This window comes from Nematolebias whitei, chromosome 19 (assembly GCF_014905685.2).
Source record: "Nematolebias whitei isolate Nwh7 chromosome 19, NemWhi1, whole genome shotgun sequence".
Taxonomy (NCBI): domain Eukaryota; kingdom Metazoa; phylum Chordata; class Actinopteri; order Cyprinodontiformes; family Rivulidae; genus Nematolebias; species Nematolebias whitei.
In genome coordinates this window covers 30,521,298-30,544,150 of record NC_056516.1, presented here as the reverse complement: position 1 = coordinate 30,544,150, position 22,853 = coordinate 30,521,298, and the positions used below count along the sequence as shown (strand labels likewise).

The 22,853-nt window shown below is 38.6% G+C and overlaps 1 protein-coding gene across 1 annotated transcript in view; it reads right to left on the bottom strand.

The window, feature by feature from the left end:
- rbms3 (RNA binding motif, single stranded interacting protein) overlaps positions 1-22,853 on the bottom strand; it is a gene marked incomplete in the record, with an annotated part of 255,514 nt that overhangs the window by 210,642 nt on the left and 22,019 nt on the right. The window contains 1 exon segment of the mRNA XM_037692937.1: positions 1,855-2,012. Coding sequence (XP_037548865.1) covers positions 1,855-2,012 — 158 coding nt within the window.

Below are 22,853 nucleotides of genomic sequence, written 5' to 3'. Positions count from 1 at the left end.
CCATGTTGGGAAAAAAAAAAAAGGAGCTAATGAAGATGAACAAAGCAGCTTGTGTGTGAACGTGTGAGTGTTTGGGAGAAAGAGAAGCAGAGAAAGCCCATGTTACAGCCTGATGAGGTCCTGCTCCGTCATTCCTGGGGGATGCAGCCCAATCTAGGCTTTATTGGGCCATATTGAGCTGTGAGCAGAAATGTTTGTGTGGGTGTCATTTCTCTATCAAGAACATTTTCCAGAGTTTTAAGTGTACCGCTGTGCACAAGACTCCTGAATGTACTCATTTGGTAGCAGTTTGATGGTGCATGAAAAAAAAAAGGATTTTTATAGCTTAGAGCGTCGTTCCAGAGATAAAATTTTGGCTTGTTTACATTATTTGTTAATTAAGGATAAAACTTTATATTTTCTTTATTTTTTAAAGCATATATTGTTTCAAAATATGTTGGGATGCTGTGAAGGAAAAAACAAGATTTGAACATTAAAAAAAAATAATGCAAAGTTACAATCATTCATCCATCCATTTTCTTTATCCCCTTTTCTTTTCCTTGTCATGGGGGTCACTGGTGCCCATGACGACCAGCAGTCACTGGGTGTGTGTGTGTGTGGGGGGGGGGGGGTTACACCCTTACACCCTGGACAGGTCTCAAGTCCACAGGGACACATGGAGACAAATGCGACAACCAACCATTCACACTCTCACTCACACCTAGATACATTTTAGTTACCAAAAATCCTAACATGCATGTTTTTGGTCTGTGGGAGGAAACCGGAGTACCTGAAGAAAATCCATGCATTCACAGGGAGAACATGCAAACACCACCTGGAAAGGCCCCAGACTGGGAGGCGATCCTGCACAGTTTTACCTTACCAGGTAGTACTTATTTTAAGATTTTGAATTTAATGTCAGCCAAATATCTTAAAGAGTTGTGCTAAAGGCGATAAAAAGGCTTTCTTCACTAACAGTAAATCTTTTAAGAAACAGACCCCAAGGCAATTTTGTTTTTCTATTGTCTTTATAATGTCCAAATTTTGGGTGACATTTCATTGCATATCTCATTTTTCCTCATTCTTGTTTAAATGTTTATTATCAAACAGCACTACAACCAAACAAGAGAGGAAGAACTGTCAATAAAAGCATAAAAATAGCTGCTACAGAAACATAGATGTCCAAGAATGAAGTGAGTAACAGTACATATAATGTATTTTTTTCAGGAGCAGTGACACTTAAAAACAAAATGGACTGTACTTATAAAGTGCCTTTCTATCTAATAAAGATACTCAAAGCACTTTACACTACAATCTGTGCCCTCATTTACCCATTCATACAGCACTCTACAATTTATTTACAAAGACTAATCAGTGCTTTATCAGACTTATAGACCAATGGGACACACATTGAGGCAATGAGGGGTTCAGTGTCTTGCTCAGGGACACTTTGGCATGTGACTGCTGGTGGAATCGAACCCCCAACCACCATTGGAGGACGACCACTCTAACCACTCAGCCACAGCCGCCCTGACGTGTCAAGAAATATTTCTGGGCATAGTGACATAGAGCATGGAGATGGATAGCTGTTACCAGTATGGAGGTCATAATTGATAAAAATGGAAGCATACATTTTTATACATTTCTCTTTGTTACTAAAAAATCTCAGTCTACATGCAGAAATAAAAATATCACATTATCAAAATGGTAAACTTGCAAATGCTAAAGCTTATTCAATAAAATATCAAAGCGTGAATATTTATTTTGCTTTAGACAAATGCCAACTTATTGCACTGTTCACCCTGTACAGTTATAGGAAATAAATCAAGGCCATTAACCCCAGACAAAGATGCTACTGCAAGTGAAAGTACTCACGGTTGGCAAAGTTTGATGAGGTCTTGGTCGGTGGTTCCAGGGGGCAAGCCACGAATATACAGGTTGGTCTTACTCAGCTGCTCCGCCCCTCCTTGGTTGCAGCTGTTGGTGCTGGGGCTGGGAGGAGCCATGGGATGAGGGGGAGGAGCATAGGGCTGCTGGAAAAACAAAGGAAAAATAATCATTTAATATGTCCATCCATTTTTTTAACCACTTCTCTAGGGACAATTTAGAGTTAACAATTAACCTAATATGAATGGTTTTAGTCTGTGGGAGGAAACCCATGTGTGCACAGGGAGAACATGTAAACTCCAGCCAGAAAAGCCAGGAGGCAATCCTGCAACCTTCTCACTGAGAGAGGACAGCTCTAACCACTGTGCAGCTGTGCCGCCTCATTTAATACAAACTGCTAAAAATAATTTTCAGTTTAAAAATGTGGCGATTAAAGACTTTAAGAGGCGCTGAGAGGTGTTGAGTGACAACATCTGAGAAGTGAGTTGAAAATGTGAGAAAAAGAGTTAATTTTTTTTATCTTCTGAAAAAAAAAAACCAAAAAAAACAGCAGACATTAACATCTCCGTGTCACTGCAGTCATGAGACAAGACATTTTAAGGCAGCTGTGCAGAAAAAAGAAGATTAATTTAGTGTTGCTAAGAGATGGAAACCCAACAGCAGATAATAATGAGTCAAAATTCAGTAATACTCCCAGAATACATCGCAGACAAAACATCCTCATATTAAAAAAGATAAATGGTCTCTACCTCCTCAGGTGAAATCATACGAGGCACATTCTGTATCACTATTTTCAAATCTGTTTTGCTTTTCTTTTTTTTTTAAATTCACTTCATTTTGTATTTTAAGTAAACATTTCACCAAGGAGACACTGAAATTAGCCTTCATATGGCTTCCAGCAGCTTATAAACAGTTTTAAATGATGGCAACCTCCTGCTCTCTACTAATATTGCCAGAACCAATTTCATTACTCTCTGAAAACAATTTACACCTTGAAGGGTGTGCGATCCCGATGCAATAAACCACTCTAGCATATTTTATAACTGACTATATATGAATGCTGTTTTTTTTTAGTTTTTTTTTACATAATCTCCTTTTCCCAAATTCAAAATATGTTGGAAATCTGATCCCTTCATTGTTTATTTCTCTTTCTTCATCCCTCCCCTGCTCTCTTTATTTGTTTGTTGTGCTGTTAGCGCAGATTTATAGTATAGGAGTCAGTGCCCCCTGCTCACAGACCATTTATATCTCTATTGCAGGGACACTGCACATAATGACAGAGAGGCAGAGCTGGAGCCCTGTGGGCATGGAAGGAAAGAAAGACAAAACAAGGCAAAGAGACGGTGAAAGAGTGTGAGGAATAACGTACAAAAAGAAGAAGACGAGAGAATGCACAACGCAAAAAAAACTAATTGAGAGATGGATGAGGCGATGGAGAGACAAATGGTCAAGAAGAGAGTAAGACACGACAAAATACCACCAGCAGCTCGAGTTAACCAGGTTAACCCTTACCCTCCCTAAGGAGAACCTCAAAACCTCAAAGTGTGCTGTACAAACACATGCACGCACAGTTGAGCACGTGCACGCAAACACACACTATTAGTCCTCCAGTCTGCCTCACACGTTAGCGGCGACTGTTGGAGCATGGCTGATTTGATGCACTATTTTAAGCGTGTGTGCCATGCCAGCATGTCGCCTTCCACTCCTCAGACAAAGAGCCGAGGTCCCTGGAGCGTGAAGAGGGAGCCACGTCCATCAATGGACGGCCAATTACCACGCTGAGCTAAAGGGAACTGATGGGCAGCCACTCGCTGTGCCGTATTAACACGCACACACACATACATACGCACATGCACTGTCTTGCCTACAGCTGTAGATGCACACAAATGCACACGGCATGATAACAGAGAAACACCTTTTTTACGCATGGAAGCAAAAACAGCCATTAACAAGGGAAAGCACAACTTAAGACTTTTGGTGGCTCACAATGGGCTCAAAAAGTCTCACATAGCCCAAAGTCAAGTTTCCCAAACCCCAAACATGAGCTGGTGTTTCTACAATACTGTTGCACATGTCTGACTGAATGAATATTCATGACATCCGACTGTGCTTCTTTGATTTTTAGACTTTTTAAGTGCAAATACCTCCTTAAATTAATACATTGTTTTAATATTGATTATTGAGACAAGTCAGTGGCAGATGAAGCAATAATTACAATAGTTTAACTGGGTTGCTGGTTCAACTCCGCAGACCGACAACATCAAAATGTAGGTGTGAAAGGTAAAGCATTTAACAATTTTTGTTCTTGTTATTCAGTCATCTACCCGGATGACTGAGCTTACAAACTTTTTGTTTTTAAGTTGTGTTTGTCACTTGGAAAACACAAGTGTACAAGTTTTAAAAAGCTTAAAAATAACAAAATCTAACAAAAATGAAACAAAACAGCTCTGTTAATTCACTTTTCCGTGCAGTGGCAGTACAGAGGAATCTAATTCTCCTGAGCTATCTTTTTTTTTTTGTCCATCTTCTAGTCTCTATAAAGTTCACAGCTGCAGTTCTAGATTTGACTTATAGGGTTTTGCCTCGTACCACCTCCTCTCTGACCTACTGTTTTTATTTCATCCAAGTTCACCATGATTTGAACTCCAAGTGAGCAGCTGTATGTGCTGTATGCTAATACAAATATCCCTCCCTTTTATGCCAGGCGTAGTCTCCTCAAGTCCTTCAGCAACACACAGAGCACTCCTCATCCTCCTCTTCTCTGGGCTCCAAGCTTGGCTTGCATCCTGGTCTTTGGAATTCGTGTGTCCCGCCCTATCGATTTACTTTCATTTTTTAAGGTCAGAAGCTGAAGTCTTACACAATGAGGCATGGAGGGTCACAACAAGCCCATTACTTACAGCGCTGGGCAAAGAGGCACCGAGTGAGGTTATCCAAGGGGAAAAAAGAAGCTGGAAAAGTCCTTTGGGATGAAGAATGAGCTGGGTGCTAAAGGTCTAAACAAAATGGACGGCTGTTGGTTGGATGGTGAAAAGATGTGCGTGAATTTAATAGAGGATTTCTTCTTCAGCCTGATGGTGGTCTTGTTTTGTGCATATGAACTGAAAGTTGAGTAGCTCAAAAGTTGAGATATGAAGGATAAAAATAAAAACAATTAAGTGAAGCCTCCTTCAAGATATTTTTCATAAAGTACCAAAAATAGTCATCCGTATGATTCCCCCCCACCCTCAACGGAGGTTAGATTATATCTGTTCCTGAACAGTTTCATGATTGTTGTTTATTCTCAGCCTTACAGTTGCACGAAGCTCAAATATATATTGGACCTGAGACTGATGAAACCAAATACAGAATGTGACAAAGTATTTTACAGAAAGTGAAAGGGAAACAAAGGTCCGTGAGGGGATTAAAGTGAGAGAGAGAAAAAAACATGATTAGACGACGTCTTGAAGAGAGAAATGGAGAAGTGTGAGAATAGCTGGTTATGACACTTGAAAAAACCTCCAGGTGGTAAATGAGAAAACCTTCATTCTCCCTCCTCCCTACCCAGCTGTGACACACTGCTACACAGACTTACTGGGGATTTCAATTTGCTGCACTGTATTTTAGACAGGCAAAATGGTTTACACAGGCCCAATTTACTGAGCCAGTCGTGCACGGGGGTTCACAGCCTCTGTGACATGCCAGGGAATGTTTATGAGTGTATTAAGTGAGGATGATAAATCTAGCGTACGTTGCATAGGCTGAGGGCACATAGCGTTACGCTGTATATTCACACATCCACACAAGGACAACAACATTTTTTTAACAGAGCTCTTTGTCACAGAGAGTAAAATGCTCCGCAAATGATGTGAACCTACAGCGTTTATTGTTTGTGATCTGCAGCATCTTATCTCTGGGTAAAACAGAACGTCTGCACACCATTAAAATGCTCCACTTGGCCAACCAATATATACAACCCGCTTGATTTCTATTTTTGCCAATGAGAAACATGAAAACACATGTTCACAAAACAAAAAAAACATACACTAAGATGTTTCCACATACATGGGCAAAATATGGCATTACCAGTATCTTCAAATTAAAACAACTTGAATAAGGCAAATGAAAATACACCGCAAATATCTTCAAAATCAAATTACAGTGATTATGAGCCAGAGGTCTCAAACTCTGATTACCAGATTCATATAGTCGTAGTTATGTTATTGGCATAACACGACTTAAGATAAATGCTTTAAAAAGAGATGGATTTGGTTCTAAAAGACACATCTTATGACCACGATCAGAGTCTAAATAGTCTGTCAGTTTATCTATGGTACTTTTGATATGCTATCAGAGACTTGGTGTATTTAAGGGATACAACACCAAGAGACAAACTTAAAAATCTGTTTTAAAAACACTACTGAAAACATAGCATTATCTGAAAAGGCAGAAAATGCACTTAAAATATCTTCCAGCATAGCTACCAGGAAGGTTTTTTTGTTTTTTTTAAATCCTTGAAATAAAATCTAAAATCAAAGTTGCACGCTTCAAATTAAACAGAGCAAGCCTTTAATTGTGACACGTTAAAAAATAATGCAGTACGACCTACTGTATTATCTTAAGTACTGAGTACATATAGCAGAATGAGTATGGTGAGCATGTGCAGCTATTAGCATGGTTATGACGAAAGACTCATTAGCATCTAAATGCAAAAAAAATGTCTATCTTGGAGAAATAGGTTAAAAAAATGAATATCTCAGTTCAGAGGCAGTAATATTTAAATTAGACATTTCCTTGCTTTAGCTGGTCTATAACTTGACATCTTATGGTGGGCGCAGTTCCACTAATAGCTAATAGTGGAACTAATTATCGTATAGCGAATTAGCATTTTCGCTAACTTTGAAAACCATTAGCAGAATTAGCTTTCGCTAAGTTAGCTTTTTCCAACTTTAAGTCCATTAAAAAAATTCACAAGCTTGTTCCTTTATTTTGTGGGCGTGTCTAAAAGAGTCTGTTAGGCACATTATTGGCTTACTATTTGTGACATGACGTGATTGGTTGACCCAGCAGCGGCTAGCTGAAGGCATGCTATTGGCTTACTACATGTAGGCTACACGTGACAAGACGTGATTGGATCACGCAGTTTCAACTAGAAGGAGACGAAGACTGAGTGGTTAGCCGTTTAGCATTAGCTTTATTATATTCATACACTGATGGGACACACATTGGAGGCAATGAGGGGTTCATTGTCTTGCCCAGGGACACCCCAGCATATGACTGCTGGTGGAATCGAACCCCCAACTCTTGCATTGGAGGACAACTGCTCTAACCACTCAGCCACAGCCCCCCTAGCATTAGCTTATGCTATTTTTATTTTTTTAATCGGTTTAGAAGCTTAGCTTTAGTAAAGTTATTTTTTTAGCTAGCAGAAAATGGGTTTGCAAAGCTAAATTTTTGGTTAGCTTTGCCCACCACTGTTGATATATTTGTAAACTGGAATTATAAATATGGCTTTTTTTACATCCAGAATTCAGTTTTAAAACATTGACTGCACCACACAATTAACTGTACATAGAACAAAATGCAGAGCAGTGATAGCAGTGGCAAAAATATATTTTCTCAAATAAATCCATACTCTCTTCTGCTGCTCCTTGCTCTCTGTAAGACAGAGCTCTATGAGGCATTTGCACACCAGCGTAGTAATTGGGTCTGATTTATAGCAGGCCAGAGGAGCCAGCAAACACTAACGCAACACTGACACCATGCCAGAGAAGGCCACATGATCAATATCAGTAAACCAGGCTAACCACGCCCAAAACGCCCACTGGTTTTGAACCCACCATTCCAGATTTGCTGTCAGCATGTAGGCAGGTGCACATGAATACGTTTCTATTAGTGCATATTTTCTACTCGATGTGTATTTGCATTTTTATTGTTTGATTAAAATAAAATACTCCAGTCATAAACACACATAAAACCCTGCTGCAAAAAAAATGACAAGACGCAATAAAATAGTAAAAGTTAAAAAGAAAGAGAGAAAAAAAACTTCCTCTCAGCTCATTCTTCATTAATTCATGCTGGCAAAGTCTCTGCAAAGACTCTTAGAGACAAGCGTAGTCCCACAGGCATCCCTTCCAAACTGCCAGAACTAACAGCTAGCTCGGCGGTCGGCTGCATTCACAGCAGCCCCTGAGCACGGAAGGAACACAAATCCCTTATCCATCCTGGATAGCTGCTTCCAAACCTTTAGCCCTTAAACATGTGTTCTGAGAGCTGCAACTGCATTTCAATGCTGAAAGGAGAGCAGGCGACACTGGAAAACTGCCGACTGTCCTCTCGTTTTACCCTCTTTCTTGCTGTGTCTATGGCTGTCTTGATAAATCCATAGCCAGAGGAGAGAATAGCAAATCATCCTCAATTCACCTGGGGATGCAGCACTGCTGATTCTATAGCCAAATGCATCTTAATAGGGAAGACTGGGAGCACTCTGTATGCAAGGGCATGGAGAGAGCAGCGGCAGAAAGAAAGAAGAGTCGAGATACACTTTGCAAGTATGAATGAGTTGAAACCAAGAGAGTAAAGATATATAGAGAAAAGAAAATATAAAGAACGGACTAACTGCACATTCATGGGTCATTGTGACTCTTGGCTGCCTGGGGTCTATTAAACTGCGTACTTCCTTTCATAGAAAAACTAGAAGCCAAGCGCCACCGGTAAGCCAACACAGCTATGAACTAAAACACAATAATTGGCTAATTTAAAATATGCTGATATGTCCATCTACAGCTTAATTTAAAACATGGGATGAAACTTTTTTTTTTTTTGCTTGTATTTCTCACTAACTCACAACTTTCTTTTTGTCCTTCCCTTGTTTGCTCTTGTTTTATCCTTTTGCCCACTTTCCTCTTTCATCCCGGTGCAGATTTGCAAGCAAAGTTGTGTTGCATTAAAGCAGGGGTTCTCAAACTGGGGTCCCCGGACCAAAGGGCATCCAGGAGCCTGTATTTGGGGGTCCGTAAAATTATTATTATTTTTTTTAAAAGAACAGATGTTTAACAATCTGTTAAAATAAACCAAAATGCAGGAAATGCCATCTACTTTATTCAAAGTTATCTGGACCCCCAGACTCCGCCAGAAGTTGAAATTAAATTTTTTGTTAAATGTGTCTTGAATGAAAAATATCCCATGTTTAAAAGTATAAAAATTGTATTAACACTATTAAAGAATAGGTCTTAAGTATTTATGTTACACAAATATTTCCATTGCATTAAAGAGACAGATTGAAGAAAATAATTGAATAAACATGAGGGTTATGAGGGGGTCCCTGAACCCAAAAAGTTTGAGAACCCCTGCAGAAGCTCAGGGTTAAAATGCAGGCCACACCTTTACAGCACAGAAGTTGTTTTTTTATTATTAAATGAACTTGTAGAATATATCAAAAAATAAATATGTGCAACATGCAGCGATGAAAGTGTTTGACCTTAAAACGACCTAAATATATCAGGAGAACAAAGACAACCCAATGGGAACGATAAAGTAGAAAGCATTGTGTAATACCGCCTCTACACACGAGACTCTTAAATACCACAGAGCTGAACATAATGCTTACCAAGGGGCTGATGATATGCTGAATTTTTATTTATTTAACACATTAAAAAAGTGTTTTTATAGAAAAATTCTGCGTTATAATATTACTCCTTTGACCCTCATTAGAAATCGCATTATGCTCGGCAATTTTTCATTTTCCGTTTGCTTTTTTTGTGCACATAAAAGGACTATAAATTTCCACAGCCCACACTAAAGGGAGATAATCTACTTCACAGAAAACACCTCCTGAACTACCTAAAATGGCTTGTCCAGGCTTCTCTTCCTTACTATCTGCATGACTAGGTTTATATAACTCTTGAAAAGTAGCTTTGTTTCCAGTTTTGACATAGATCAAACAAGTAAAGTGAACTTTTTCAAGAAAACTTAAAGAGAGGGTTTAAAATGGCAATAAAGGACAATTGAGTGTTAAATAGTTGAATAAAATCAAAAATATATATCTGAATAAAATGTAAATTAGCATAATTCGGGCTCTTTAGTAAAAACATTTCAATGTGAATCAACAATATGTTTGAAAAAAGCGTTCTGACCTTCATAATAGTAAATGTAAAATATGCAACAACAAAAAACTATGTAAAATACACAAAATATAGTTTAGTTTTCCATAAAATATAAAATTTAATATACAGAAGACATTCAAAACGTAGAAATAAAAGTGCTTATTTAAAAATATACTTTAATTTTACAGTTTGGGACCAATATAAAACTTGTTTGTGTCAAATTAGTACTGCTATTCCATGATAAATATTCAAAAAAAGTTAATAAACACCCTTTATCAAATACTCTGGTACATTTCTTGTTTTGTATTTGGATCAAAGTCATTTTCAACATCTAAAATTGAACTTATTTCACTTTTATAGCTCAGATTGTTTGGCCACGAAGGACAAACCAGCATCTAAAAATGGATACAGTTTGTTTACAGCAGCTCTCCAGCAAGCCTTAACTTGGTTCTCCGTGGACATTAACAAACAGCTGGTGTTTAGGTGACATAACTGGAGTTTAAGTGTGTTTGTGCAGCACAATTATGATGATTTGGCTGCAAGTGCAGAGACTGCCACAGAGGAATCTGTAAAAGAAAGCAGTGATCCCGCCGTGGGCAGAGACAAAGTGAAACTCCATGGACATAAATATTTGGGCTGATTTGTCATCATTATAGCCAGCTGGGTCCGTTTGTGAGACATCCAGTGTGAGAGTGAAGCCTGCAATGAAAGAGTCGAGCGATAGAGATGCTCATTTTAAGACGACAGCCAAGAAAAAGGACAAATTAGGAAACAGAGGGCTTGAAACTTTGCTCACCAACTGCATATTTGTGTTGGCATCAGGTCAACTACTGTGCCTAACTTTCACGAGACATTTTTTTTCAAACAGGGAAAGAACTTAAAATAATAGAAAGCAAAGAGCACAAATCCTTAAATCTTTTCCATCACTTTAACACAGAAAATCAATGTTTTTCTTGATTAAAAAAAGTTTTACTTAATAAACCACTTTTCACTTTAGAGTAAGACGCTCAGTTTCTATGAAAAACAAGAGGGAGCAGCAGCCACAGAGCCCCACGCCCCACTTTTCCATCTTTAATCGGACACTTAGAAGTCAATTACCGTATTTTTCAGTGTATAAGTCACAGTTATTTTTGCATAGATTTCTCAGTCCTGCAACTTATACGCCTATGAGACTTGCATATGTTTTTATTCATCTTCATAATGCAATTTTTGACTGACGCTTTAAATTTCGAAGAACTGCAACAAAGAGTCCTCCCATGCACTCGCTTCACTCAGCTGGTGAAGGCGGAGGAACGCAGGAGAGCTAGAAGCTCCGTCCGCAATGAATGGATGAATGGATGAATGAATGAATTAAAGGATGAATGGATGGATGGATGGATGGTGCCGTACCACACAGGTGAAATTAAGCTGTTTTGACCATTAAAGTGCATTTATTAAGGAAAAGTTAAACTGAGACTCACCATTGCTATAATGTCGAGCAAACAAAAAACAGTTTTTAAGTGTTAATCTTGTTAAATTTCTAAGAACTGCAACAGCGAGTCCTCCCGTGCACGCTCGCTTCACTCAGCTGGTGCAGGCAGAGGAACGCTGGAGCGCTAGCAGCTCCGGCCGCGATGGATGGATGGATGTCATCGTGCATAATAACGCGACTGACGCATAATAAATATGACTTATACGCCAAAGCTATTTTTTTTCCTATTCATTATGCTTTTTTTGACTGATGCGACTTATATGCTGGAAAATACGGTAAGTTTTTTTACTGGAAGTCTTAGCACAAACACAGGGATACATGGAGGATGTGAGCTTGAAGGAGGCCGATATGTCTCTCATTGAAACTATCGTCTAGCCGTCCAGTCCTGTGCTGGCAGCCTGCCCTGAAATGTGTAGGCTGGATTAAAATCCACAAAAATAAAGATTCTCTCTTTAACCATCGCCTTTAAAACAAATCAGATATTCAGATTACGTGTGCAGGCCGTTGTCTGACAGTCTATGACCAATTTGTTGACAACTTGCCATTTTTTGAATGAATGACTTCAGATAGCTGGGATGGAAAAGAAGAAAGAGGCTGGACGGATTGATGGAGAAGAACCTCGGCCATTTATTATGCTGCACTCCAGACAAACACATTTAGTTCCTCTTCTTCCAGAAGGTCAACTGTGCTCAAATTCATAAATAAGCTCGTAATTGACAGAGAAGCTGCAAAGAGGCTCAAACATTCCTAACAGCTCGAAGTGAGTTACTGCCTGACACTGACCTCAGAACTGTATGTGTGTCTGACAGTGTGCCAACAACCATAAGTTACAGGAACTATGCAATGTTTGCAGAACTGAGCATTAGCACTGCTTTGACAACGGACACCGTTTTAGACAGACTTGTGAAAGCAGGTTCACAAATATATAACTTTATATGAAGTGTGACAGAGTCAAACACTCCACTGATGAGAAAATATAACTTTAAGGACACACTGAAGTAATTTTAGGAATGTTCGTTGAATGTAACAAGACGTATATTCAAGATCAAGATTTTTTGCAAATGGTTAGATCAGTTTTAGTTATTAGGTTGTGGTTCTTAACTTTACAGTGTCTAGACAAAAAAAGACAACATATGGATCTAACTGCACTAAAAAATGTAATAATTTGAAATGTTTTAGTTCACAGCAGGTCGTTTCACTTTAGATGTATTGATTGTTTATTTCCTTCAGCAGCCACGCTTGAAGTCTAATCTTGTGTTTGTGGTAAAGACGATACTCTGCTTCAGAAAGGTCAAAATGTTATAACACCAATAATTAGACCAAGAGGGCATTGCTGAAACTACTGGAAATGAGTTGAGCTGTCCAATACTTTACTATAGCATAACATGATCTACTAAAAGGAAGCAAGGAGATTAGAAGTGGCAATAGTGGCAGCACGATGGATTAGTGGTTAACCTGATGTCTCACAGCAAGAAAGAACTGTGTTCGATCCTCTGTTTGAACCTGGGGTCTTTTTGTATGGAGTTTACATTTATGTGGATTTTCCTACTCGATTTAATAAAGGTTAATAAAAACAAATTTAAATATTTGAGCTTGACACACCAATGCATCATCATCATCATAATCTCAATGTTGCAAAAAGCTGCTTGAACTGTGATACATTGTAGGGTATTATATTTTAAAATAGTACAACTTATAGTACTTTAAATACAGAAACTATGAGCATTCATCATGAAAAATGTTCAAAAGAGATTGAAAATACAGAAACTGAGCTGCTGTGACACCTTAAAACCCTTATTAGTGATGGTAGAATTAAACAAATAATAATTAACTGAGAATCCTAAAGAATAAACCCTGGATAATGGTAAAATGTTGGGGTCTGATGAATCCTGATGCATCATTTTTCATAGTGAAGGGTGTATTGAGAACAACAGAAGCTATACATCCAGCTGCATGCTAGGTATGCAGCAAAGTGTTTGTTAATATATTCTATTACCATTAGTCTCTATCCTCTGTTGAGTTTGGGTGCTTTTACCATTTCTGCAATAAAAACTGAGCTCACTTTAAACACTAGTTACTGTAATTTTTATAAAACAATAAATACGCCCACTGGGAGCAACAAAAAAAAATAAAGTATGAATAGAATCATAAACTACAGAAAAGATTGACAAAATGTGTATAGATATAACATACACACAGGACCGAGTTTTCTTCTGTCCTTTTGAATATTCCTTATTTATTCTAAATCTGAGGTACTTGCACTTGTTCTGGAATGTCACTTTTGTGCCCCCTAAGGATCATATTCACTGAAGCGTCTCTGACAATTGCCAGACTAAATACTGGCACTAAACACCAGGCGCTCTTGAGGCAGGAAGGCTTGAGACAGCCATAACAAATCAGCTAGGGAGTGGAGAATGGTTGGTTTGTGGGAGTTTATAGGGTTATTTTATGACAAACATCTGAGAAACATATCAAGGGATTTCACACAAGGATCCTAACCAACCTGTTTGCCTTTTTTCCTCCAGCCAGAAACACAAGGTGTACAAGCAGAAGAAGGTGGAAAGTAGCGATGCTAATTCACAAATGAACAAATCAGATGTGTAATAAGTATTTGTTCCATATTTTTCTTCCATTATTGTAAAACCTTTCAACTGTGTGAATACAATTCAAATGAGGGAAAAAAGTGCATAACTGAAGAAAAAAAATTATCGTGTGGAAAACATAACGGCTTGGAAATGGCGTCACTTTCTAATTACAAAACAAGCTGTAAATGAAATTTTGATGGATGTGAACTTCAAGATGAGTTTCATAAAAGGTCACGCAGCAGCAGGCAATCAAACCAACAAGATTGTTTTTGTTTTCTTTAAACAAGAAAAAAAAACACAGGAAAATGTATTAATGCCAAAGAAAATTTAAGCATAGATGAAAATGTTTGTTTTAGCAAAATATTTGAACAACAGATATTACACCTTGCAATGGAAACATTGATCAACCAAACCAGATGGGTGAAAGAAGTCAGTCATCCTTTTACATTGCTTTGTAGGGAAACCCTGGATCCTGGTACCAATGTGAAAGTTAAATTAACTTGTGGCACCCATCAAAACGTTGTTGTAGACCAAGCTTAGGTGTCATGGAAACAATTTGAAATAACAAAAGTGCCCCTGCCAACGCACCTTTCCACACAGCTAAAGCAATTCAGGAACAGCTTGATGACAAAAAGCCCAAGACTTTGACCCTGGTTTTGGCCAAATTCCTCACATCCCAGTGTGATTGAGTATCCATGGGAAGAACAAACCCACACAATGTATCGCACAGCAATGCAAAAACTCAAACGCTATGCAGCCGATAATCTGGCACTGGATACTACAGAAAGCCCTCAGGGATCCTATTGTCATACCAGTATTATACGTTGTAAGGAAATCTACCTGTTAAAGAGACACTCAGGCCTGTCACGATAACAAATTTTGCAGGGTGATTGTCTCAGAAATTATTGCGATAAATGATAATATTGATTGAAATTTGACAATAATAAGTAATTATTGTAAAATTTAAGAAGAAATGTTTAATTTGTGAACTTGTGACCCGTCCGGGGTGTGCCCCACCCTTCGCACTGTGATTGTTGTATATGGGCACCGGAGATCCCCGTGACTCAAGGTGCAGGAAGCAGGTAAAAGATAATGGATGGATGGATGTTTAATTTGTTTTGCATGTAGTACATTTTTTCGACCACTGGATGGCAGTAAAAGACTGTTGAACCGAAGGAGTTCAAAGAGTTCACAAGGGAGTCTCTTTAAGCAAAACGGTTTAGGCCCCTTGACGTGACATGGGCTGTCTCTCTTCGGTTCTCAAAATGGCGGAGGGACGGTGTGGATTGAGCTCTTTAGCATAGCATTTTTCACACAAAGCTTTTAATAAAAATCAGTAAACAAGTTCTCAGCTTCTTTTTGCAAAGAAAAACAACTTTCTTAGAAGAAGGCACGCGTTGCAACTGTGAATTTTGGAGCTTCGACAAGATGGAGGTCAATACATCATCAGGTGGTTTCAGAGTTACAAGTTCTGTAAAATCATTCAAAACAATACAGCAATGTACTGATATTAGAAAATATAATTTGTACTTTTAAATACTTGAGTATTTTTTAAATGCATGTACTTTTGAATACTTAAGTATTTTCAAAAGTAAGTACTTCAGTACTTTAACTTGAGTAAACATTTGACTGAGCAACTTTTATTTGTAGTTGCGTAAGATTTGACCATGAGTATCAATACTTTTACTTAAGTACTAGAATTGAGTACTTTGTCCACCACTGGTTAAATGCAGAGAACCAATTTCATCATTGTATGGGTACATACAATGATGACAACATATAGCACTTGTACTTCTCACCTCTAACCTCCATAACTGAATCCTTCACTTCTTAGTATAAGAAACGGGTCTCACTTGTAAATGAGTCTTCGAGGCTCAATGTGATTTATGTGTAAATAATAGTTGAATGAAAAATACTTATTCATCATCAGTCTGAGGAGCCAGAAACAAACTCAGTCTTATAAATAGCACCTTCACATAGTGGATCAACCAGTTTGATGGTGCTCAGATGGTTTCTGGAGTCTGCCTTCTCCCCCGTCGACTAGTTTAAGGCAGTCATGGCCAAAGTGGTTCAAAACATCAAGTCATGCTCAATAATCCATGTAGAAAAATCCAACAAAGTTAAGTCAAGTCCTCCAGTTAAGTCCAGAAACCACCGTCAAACTGGTTGACCCACTATGAAAAGGTGCTATTTATAAGACTGAGTTTGTTGCAGCTTCACAGACCGATGAAATCTTTTGGATGAAAGACGAAACGTTTCAGAAAAAAAAATAAAAAAGTCTAGAGGGCCTGACTTAACTTTGTTGGACTAAGATCTTAAAAATTTACTTCAGGCTGAAGAGGAACATTCCTTCTCTTATAGTAATCTACTTGTCTTATGGAGTCAATGTTTTCATCCTTGTGAGGCTAGATCAGGGGTGTGCAACCTTTATGATCAAAAGAGCCATTTTTACACCTTCATTTACTAAATTAAATATTCCAGAGCCGCAACAACTGTGATTATCAACTGGTGGCCCATAGGCCACTTAAGGTTTGTTGGAGGAGACTTTTGTGGCCAGTAAGGGGGGTGGGGGGAGGATTATAATAAAGCTAAAAATATTTAATAATTTTTAACATTCATTGATATTTTTACAATTTAAGACAAATGAAAAGACCAGATTCTTGTATAGACGAGAGAGGGTAGGGCGGCGTTAATTTTTTTTTTTTATTGTGGAAAAAAATAATTAAGTATAGAAATAAAGCGAAAGGTTAAAGTGAGTATTTGCAAAAGAAATGACAGGAAAACCACTAAAACTAGTACTTTTTTTGTTGCTTGTATAACAACCAATAAAATTCAGTTTTATGTTGTTTTAGTCAAAAGCTTGAAAGAGCCACTGTAGAGGGCCCAAAGAGCCGCATGTGGCTCCAGAGCCGCAGGTTGCAGACCCCTGGGCTAGCTCATTTATGTATCAATCTTTCCATGAGATTTCCACAATTTAAATTAAATTTAATCAATATACTTCATGTACTGTATTTCCAAGGCCTGTTTGCAGTCCAACACTTGTATTTTCTCATCGGATATGATTTCTTGTTTTACAGACACACCTTATTGTCTTTACCACTAAACCCTATAAACCATGTTTCCCCTCCCTCTTCTCATCTCTAACCTCCCATAACTGAATCCATCACTTCTTAGTCTTCCATCCATCCTTTCTTCACCTTCTCCAGTCCGTTCAGTCAGCTCTCATCTGCCTCTAAATCCATCCCAATCCTCATCTGGCTGCTCGTCCTCCATTTCTCCTTTGTTTTCTTCCCAGAATCTCTCCTAACCCTCCCTGTCTAGGAGCCATCGGGGAGTTTTTACATAGTGTTGAGCAGAGTTTAGTAGGGCAAAGAATACGCTGTGCTAGTTTATTCTTTGTGTGTTAGCCCCCCCCCCCCCCCCCCCTCCTTGAAGGAATATAGATATTACTCAACACAAAACCTGTATCCACCCGCCTCCTTGGGCCTATGCACACATTCTGCAAAGCTGCTGTCAGCAGCAGGCAGAGGGACTGTGCATGAGATCGTTTTACATAAGTTTAATTTGAGAACAATGCTGCATTGTAAAATCTCTGGAATCACAAACTACTAGGATATGTCACAAAAATGCATTGAGAAAATAGTTTTCACTTCAAAACCAAAAGTAAAAAAAAAAATGTATGCTTTTATTTAAAGATTTTCTAGGCAAATATTTTGTGCATTCCTGCAAGTTTGTCATATCAGCTTGATGCTTGAGTTATGGAGACCTTTTCAAAATGCCTCTCTGAGTGATTTAAAGGATGAGAGGCAGCCTCTTCTGGGCAACCCATCCCGGGCTGTCAGTCCCATAACTTACTGGAAACCATAGTGCTTCCTCGCTCTCACAAGTAGAGTTCAATCAGTGTGGGTGTGCAGCTTTATCCAAAAATGTCACAATTGTGTGATAAATAAAGCGAGCACTGTTGGGCGGCCAGCTACAGCAAGAAATAAGAAATAGGATGCTTGAGAGAAAAAGAGAGGCAGAGGGGGGGGGGAAGATGAATTGGGAAGCAGACGTCTGCCAGAGAAGAAGAGGTGCTGCGTCTGAGTTGCTCGGCCCTTGATGGCGTGATTTATTCACGAGATAAGTCACTATGTCTGGGTCCAGGTGAGTGTAATGGTGTAATGTTTCCACGTTTCCTGACTGCTTGCCTCAGTGACTCGGCGTGTCCTTGCCAGGCTGCTGGAAGAGTTTAATGCATGCAACACTTGGACACGGTAAGGAATTGCAGCCAGTATACATAAACACAGGCCATCTGGGTTAAAACAAACTACAGTCACATGATCAGTCCTTTTGGAGCTTCAAAGGTAACTAAAGTTATTACTTCTTTCCACTTCATGGTAGATCATAGAAAAAAAAAGAAGGTTTATACTTTATTCGTATATTTTTCTGTCCGTTTCAGTGGGGAAAATACAGTAAAAAAGGCTTTTTGATGTAACAGAAGGCAAAACTGCATCTATTTATAAAGCGTCTTGGGAATCTGATTTAACATCAGCAGTGCAAGCCGAATGGCAGTAAATTTCAGAAAAATGTTTCCTATCAGTACTGTTGTTGGGAACAACTTCATGAATAAAAGCCTGAGCTTAAGCACTTTCTGGAGGATCCCTCAATGAAATGCTCTCACTCCAAATAAACTACTAAAATATGGAATAATATGAGAAAATCCAACCAAACCTTTGAAATTTTCTTTTTTTGTTTGCTTTAGAAAATCCCCAAAAGCGCTGCTCTGTCTAGAAAACAAGCCCAACAGTGGAGTAATTTTACATTTAAAATTTCTGTGACTAAAACTAATCTTAAATCATTTATTTTTCCACATCCAAGTCCACCCCTACAGACCTCCTCCAAGAAGAGATGCAATCAAGTTTCCACATTCTTTTCAGAACTTTTTTTTTGTTTGCCTCAAGTTGATTTTTATTAAAACCGAGTCAAAATGTAAGACGTTGAAGATGAAAGTCAGTGTTTTGAGACTCTTGTACATACTTAAAGGCTTCTAAAATATTTATTTACCCTCCAGTGGAGACTTTTCATGAGAAGATAGCAGCAGACAGTTATTGTTGTGGTGTGTGGCCTTCCCTTTTTGCCTGAATGGATGGGCTGGGCCCTGAGAGAACGTTGCTTCCTCCATTGTATCGAGGCACAGATTACCACATGAACAGGAAGCTCCTCCGCTCGGTCGGCTGCCAGCAGCAGGCAGCCCCTTAAATATCCAATACAGAAGCGTCATTGTGAGATTGGATAGTAAGGGACCCACCAGAAACCTTGCATGGGCAATTACCATTACAATAAGGCTCAAATTGTTTTTATTTTTACTTGTTTTTTGAGACACCCCAAAATTGGGTTGTTAAGGCCTGGAGGACACGGAGTACTTGACATACGTGACCTTCCTTTGTTTTTGCCCAAATACAAAAAAAATATGTTGAAGATGCACAGCCCAGTCACCTTTACGGCTGAGCTTATTTTGCCAGAGTGTCATCAGTTGCATCATATTTTATAGGGATGCACGATATTATCGGCATGGTATTGGTATCGGCCGATATTAGCGTTAAAGTTCAAGAACGGACATCGGCCATTCCATCAAAATAACTCACCGATATAAAAGACACTGCTTTTGTATGACAACCCAGTGACAAGGATGTCTGCAGCGCCAGCACAACGTGATGACGTCACGTGCACCTACCTGATCTGATCACAGCTGAAGTCAAAATGTTGGCTGCATGAAAGTTTTTTTTTTTTTTTTTTTGTTGAGGATGTCGGATTCCAAAGATTTTTGGACTACGTTGAGCCTCGCTTCCATTGTCCATATTTTTCCGATATAACCTTACCCAAGTTACAAGCCGTCATTTCCAACGTCATTGAGAAGCTAACAGCTGATAGCACTTGGGTGAATTTTACCACAGACATTTGGACGTCAAGTGTTAGCCCCGTTAGCATGATTAGGCTTACGGCGCAATGGATAGACAAGAACTTTGAACTTAAAAAAGCTGTCCTTCATGCACAGGAGTGCAGAGGATCCCACACTGCAGTTAGGAACCTGGAACAAGCCTACACAAGTGAGACAGCATCGCAGGTGACTAATGCTAATAAATAACATTTAACACTTTTCATTTAATGTAAGTTAAAGTGCTGTTACTGAATACATGTCACCAGCTATTACAGCTGTTACACAATTTTTGTAGCAAATAAGCCTAAATAAAAGGGCTATGTTCTGACAAAGGAAAGTATATAAAATATTGGTTTTGGTTATTGGCCAAATAAGTTTTAACATATCGGCATATCGGATATCAGCCAAAAATCCAATATTGTGCACCCCTATTATTTTAGACTTCTACTGAAGGGTATTTATCTTTTCATGTGTTTAAAAAATATATACAAGGTCCCATTTCTTACAAAATGCAATAAATGTTCGTTAGAAATTTGCTCCACAGAGGAAAAGTTAGGAGTTATTGTGATTTATTATTATTATTATTTTTTTTATGTATAAACCAATGGACTGAATGGAGTGCAGAGAAAATGTAACAGCTGGATGGCAGCTGGGAAAGGGACTGAAGGCTTCAAAGACTTCCCACGAGTCGTGCGCAAACAACTCATGACTAATTTGAAAACAGCGTTTTGTACAGGACGACAGTCCAACGCGCCTCTGAAATTCTAGTCGGGTTTGACAGCCACAAAAATTCCTTGACGATCCATGTCGTGATGCGGAAGAAAGCAAAACAACACAAATAAATCCAGAAGAAAGAAAGAAAGCACGCATCCAACAGTTTTAAGAGTCTATTTTTAGTTGCCGCAGTTAAATATAGAAGAAAGATTTTGTCCAAACTTTGATTTTTAAGAGCCTTTACGTGCTGTCAAGAAACACTTTGACCTTACTGCAAACAGAAGCTGAAATATATTTAATAAACTATTACTTTACGACCAACTGTAAAATAGTTAAACAGCAAAACTGTCATATGTTTAAGCACTAACTTATTTATATTAGAACAGCTCCTCAAAAGAAATATCTGGTTTTTATTCACTGTTTCTTAGTCACTTGATCAGATTTGTAATCATGTTTTATGACAAAATAATAATAAAACAGTTTGATTATCAGTATGAAGCGACTGTGGAAATTCACGATTTGTGAAATTCTGAAAACATAAAATGAACATTTTAAAAGTGAAGTAAAAAATGGGTAAAAGAACACCCACTTCGAATGTTATCAACCATTAAATGGCCGTTATTAGTTGTTATCTTCCCCATAAATTGCACTCAGACTGTCCCTCCTAGTAGGTTAAAAGGTACGTTCTTATCGCTGATAATACGGTCAGGGGTTAGGTTAAAAGTCACAGGTCAGGGGGTTAGGTTTGGGGTCTGTGTTAGGCTAAGACTCAAGGGACGGGGGGGTTAAGTTTAGGGTCAGTGCTCTGGGTCAGGTGTAAGGTTAGGTTTAGAAAAAGGGTAAAATAAAGCTAACAAAAAATAAACTTTGGGTTTAGACACGTGCAAAGCTGCATATTATCAGCTATAACAACGCACCTTTAAATACTAGGAGGTACAGGATGGACAGTCTGAATGCAATCTATGGGGATAGAAAGCCACAATGAAGGATTTACCATCTGTGTCTTGTCTATATTGTCTAGATTCAAACCAGAACAAAGTCATTGATTTCTAGGTGCACCAATAAATGAGGGAAAAAAAATGGTGTTTTGAGTGAGCATTAAAATACTTTGACCTGGTGTTTATATTAAAAAAGCAAACAACAACTGAGCAAGAAAGAGAAAAGACTTGGAAAATAAAGTTATGCACAGGGCATTTCAGCTATTTCAGTGACAGAAAGGGCCGTTGTTAATGTACAGTATATCACCGAGCAAAGATTGAGGCTTTTCTGAGTACAAGCACACAGAGAGCTGTCAGGATCTCTATTTAAAGATATCCGAGACCCACCTTTTTTCCTGCTTTGTTCCCTGCAGCATAACGGTAAATAAGTAAATAATATCCAAAGCATTGCGATTCCACAGTACCCTTATACTGTATTTCCTCCCTTCAGCAGCAATTTAAATTAAATGAGAATAAAGTCATTCACAAAAAGAATGCAGTCTTGGCTTACTCTTCTCTATTTGACAACTCTGTAATGCTAAAGAGCCCACTGGTTAAAAAAAATAAAAAGACGAGGAGAAAATAACGTGAATGCATCCAATTATTCATGCATAATGATAGCTATATTCCCCCGCAAGCCAGGGTTTCCCCACACAAAGCCTTCCTGATTGAATACATCTTAAGTAGTGACAATCACCACGAGTCACATTTCTCGTTTTTCCCACAAGATACGGTTCACTGGCACAAATTCATAGGCTCGCAGCATTTCTGATGAGGTGATGGTCCTGAGGACATTAAGTTGGTGTTCTCCTAAAAAAGCAAGCACATTAGCAGGCCTTAACTCATGCTATCGCGGGGTCGTGTTTCAGGTGCTGACTGGATCCTCAAATAGAGAGTTAACAAGCGAGACCCCACCTCTGGACCCAGTATATGGCTGTAAAGACCTTCTACGTTGACACTAGCCCAAGGTTCACAGCACCTCATTGCCTTAGCTACTATCAGGCAATAAATTCTACAGCGGGAATGAATTGGTTGACCTTGAGGGTAGCCGGTGTAGCAAGTTGCAATCTAATACTGTACATTATCCTATTCTGTCTCTGTTTCTTTTATTTCTCCCCGTTACACTTCCCATGTGGCGGAATAAAAGCTGCATTTCTCCAATTTGTAGATTGAAAACAATAAAAGTCGACTCAAGAGCTCAGTTCTGCAGAGGTTATTTGTACTTTAATTAAAACA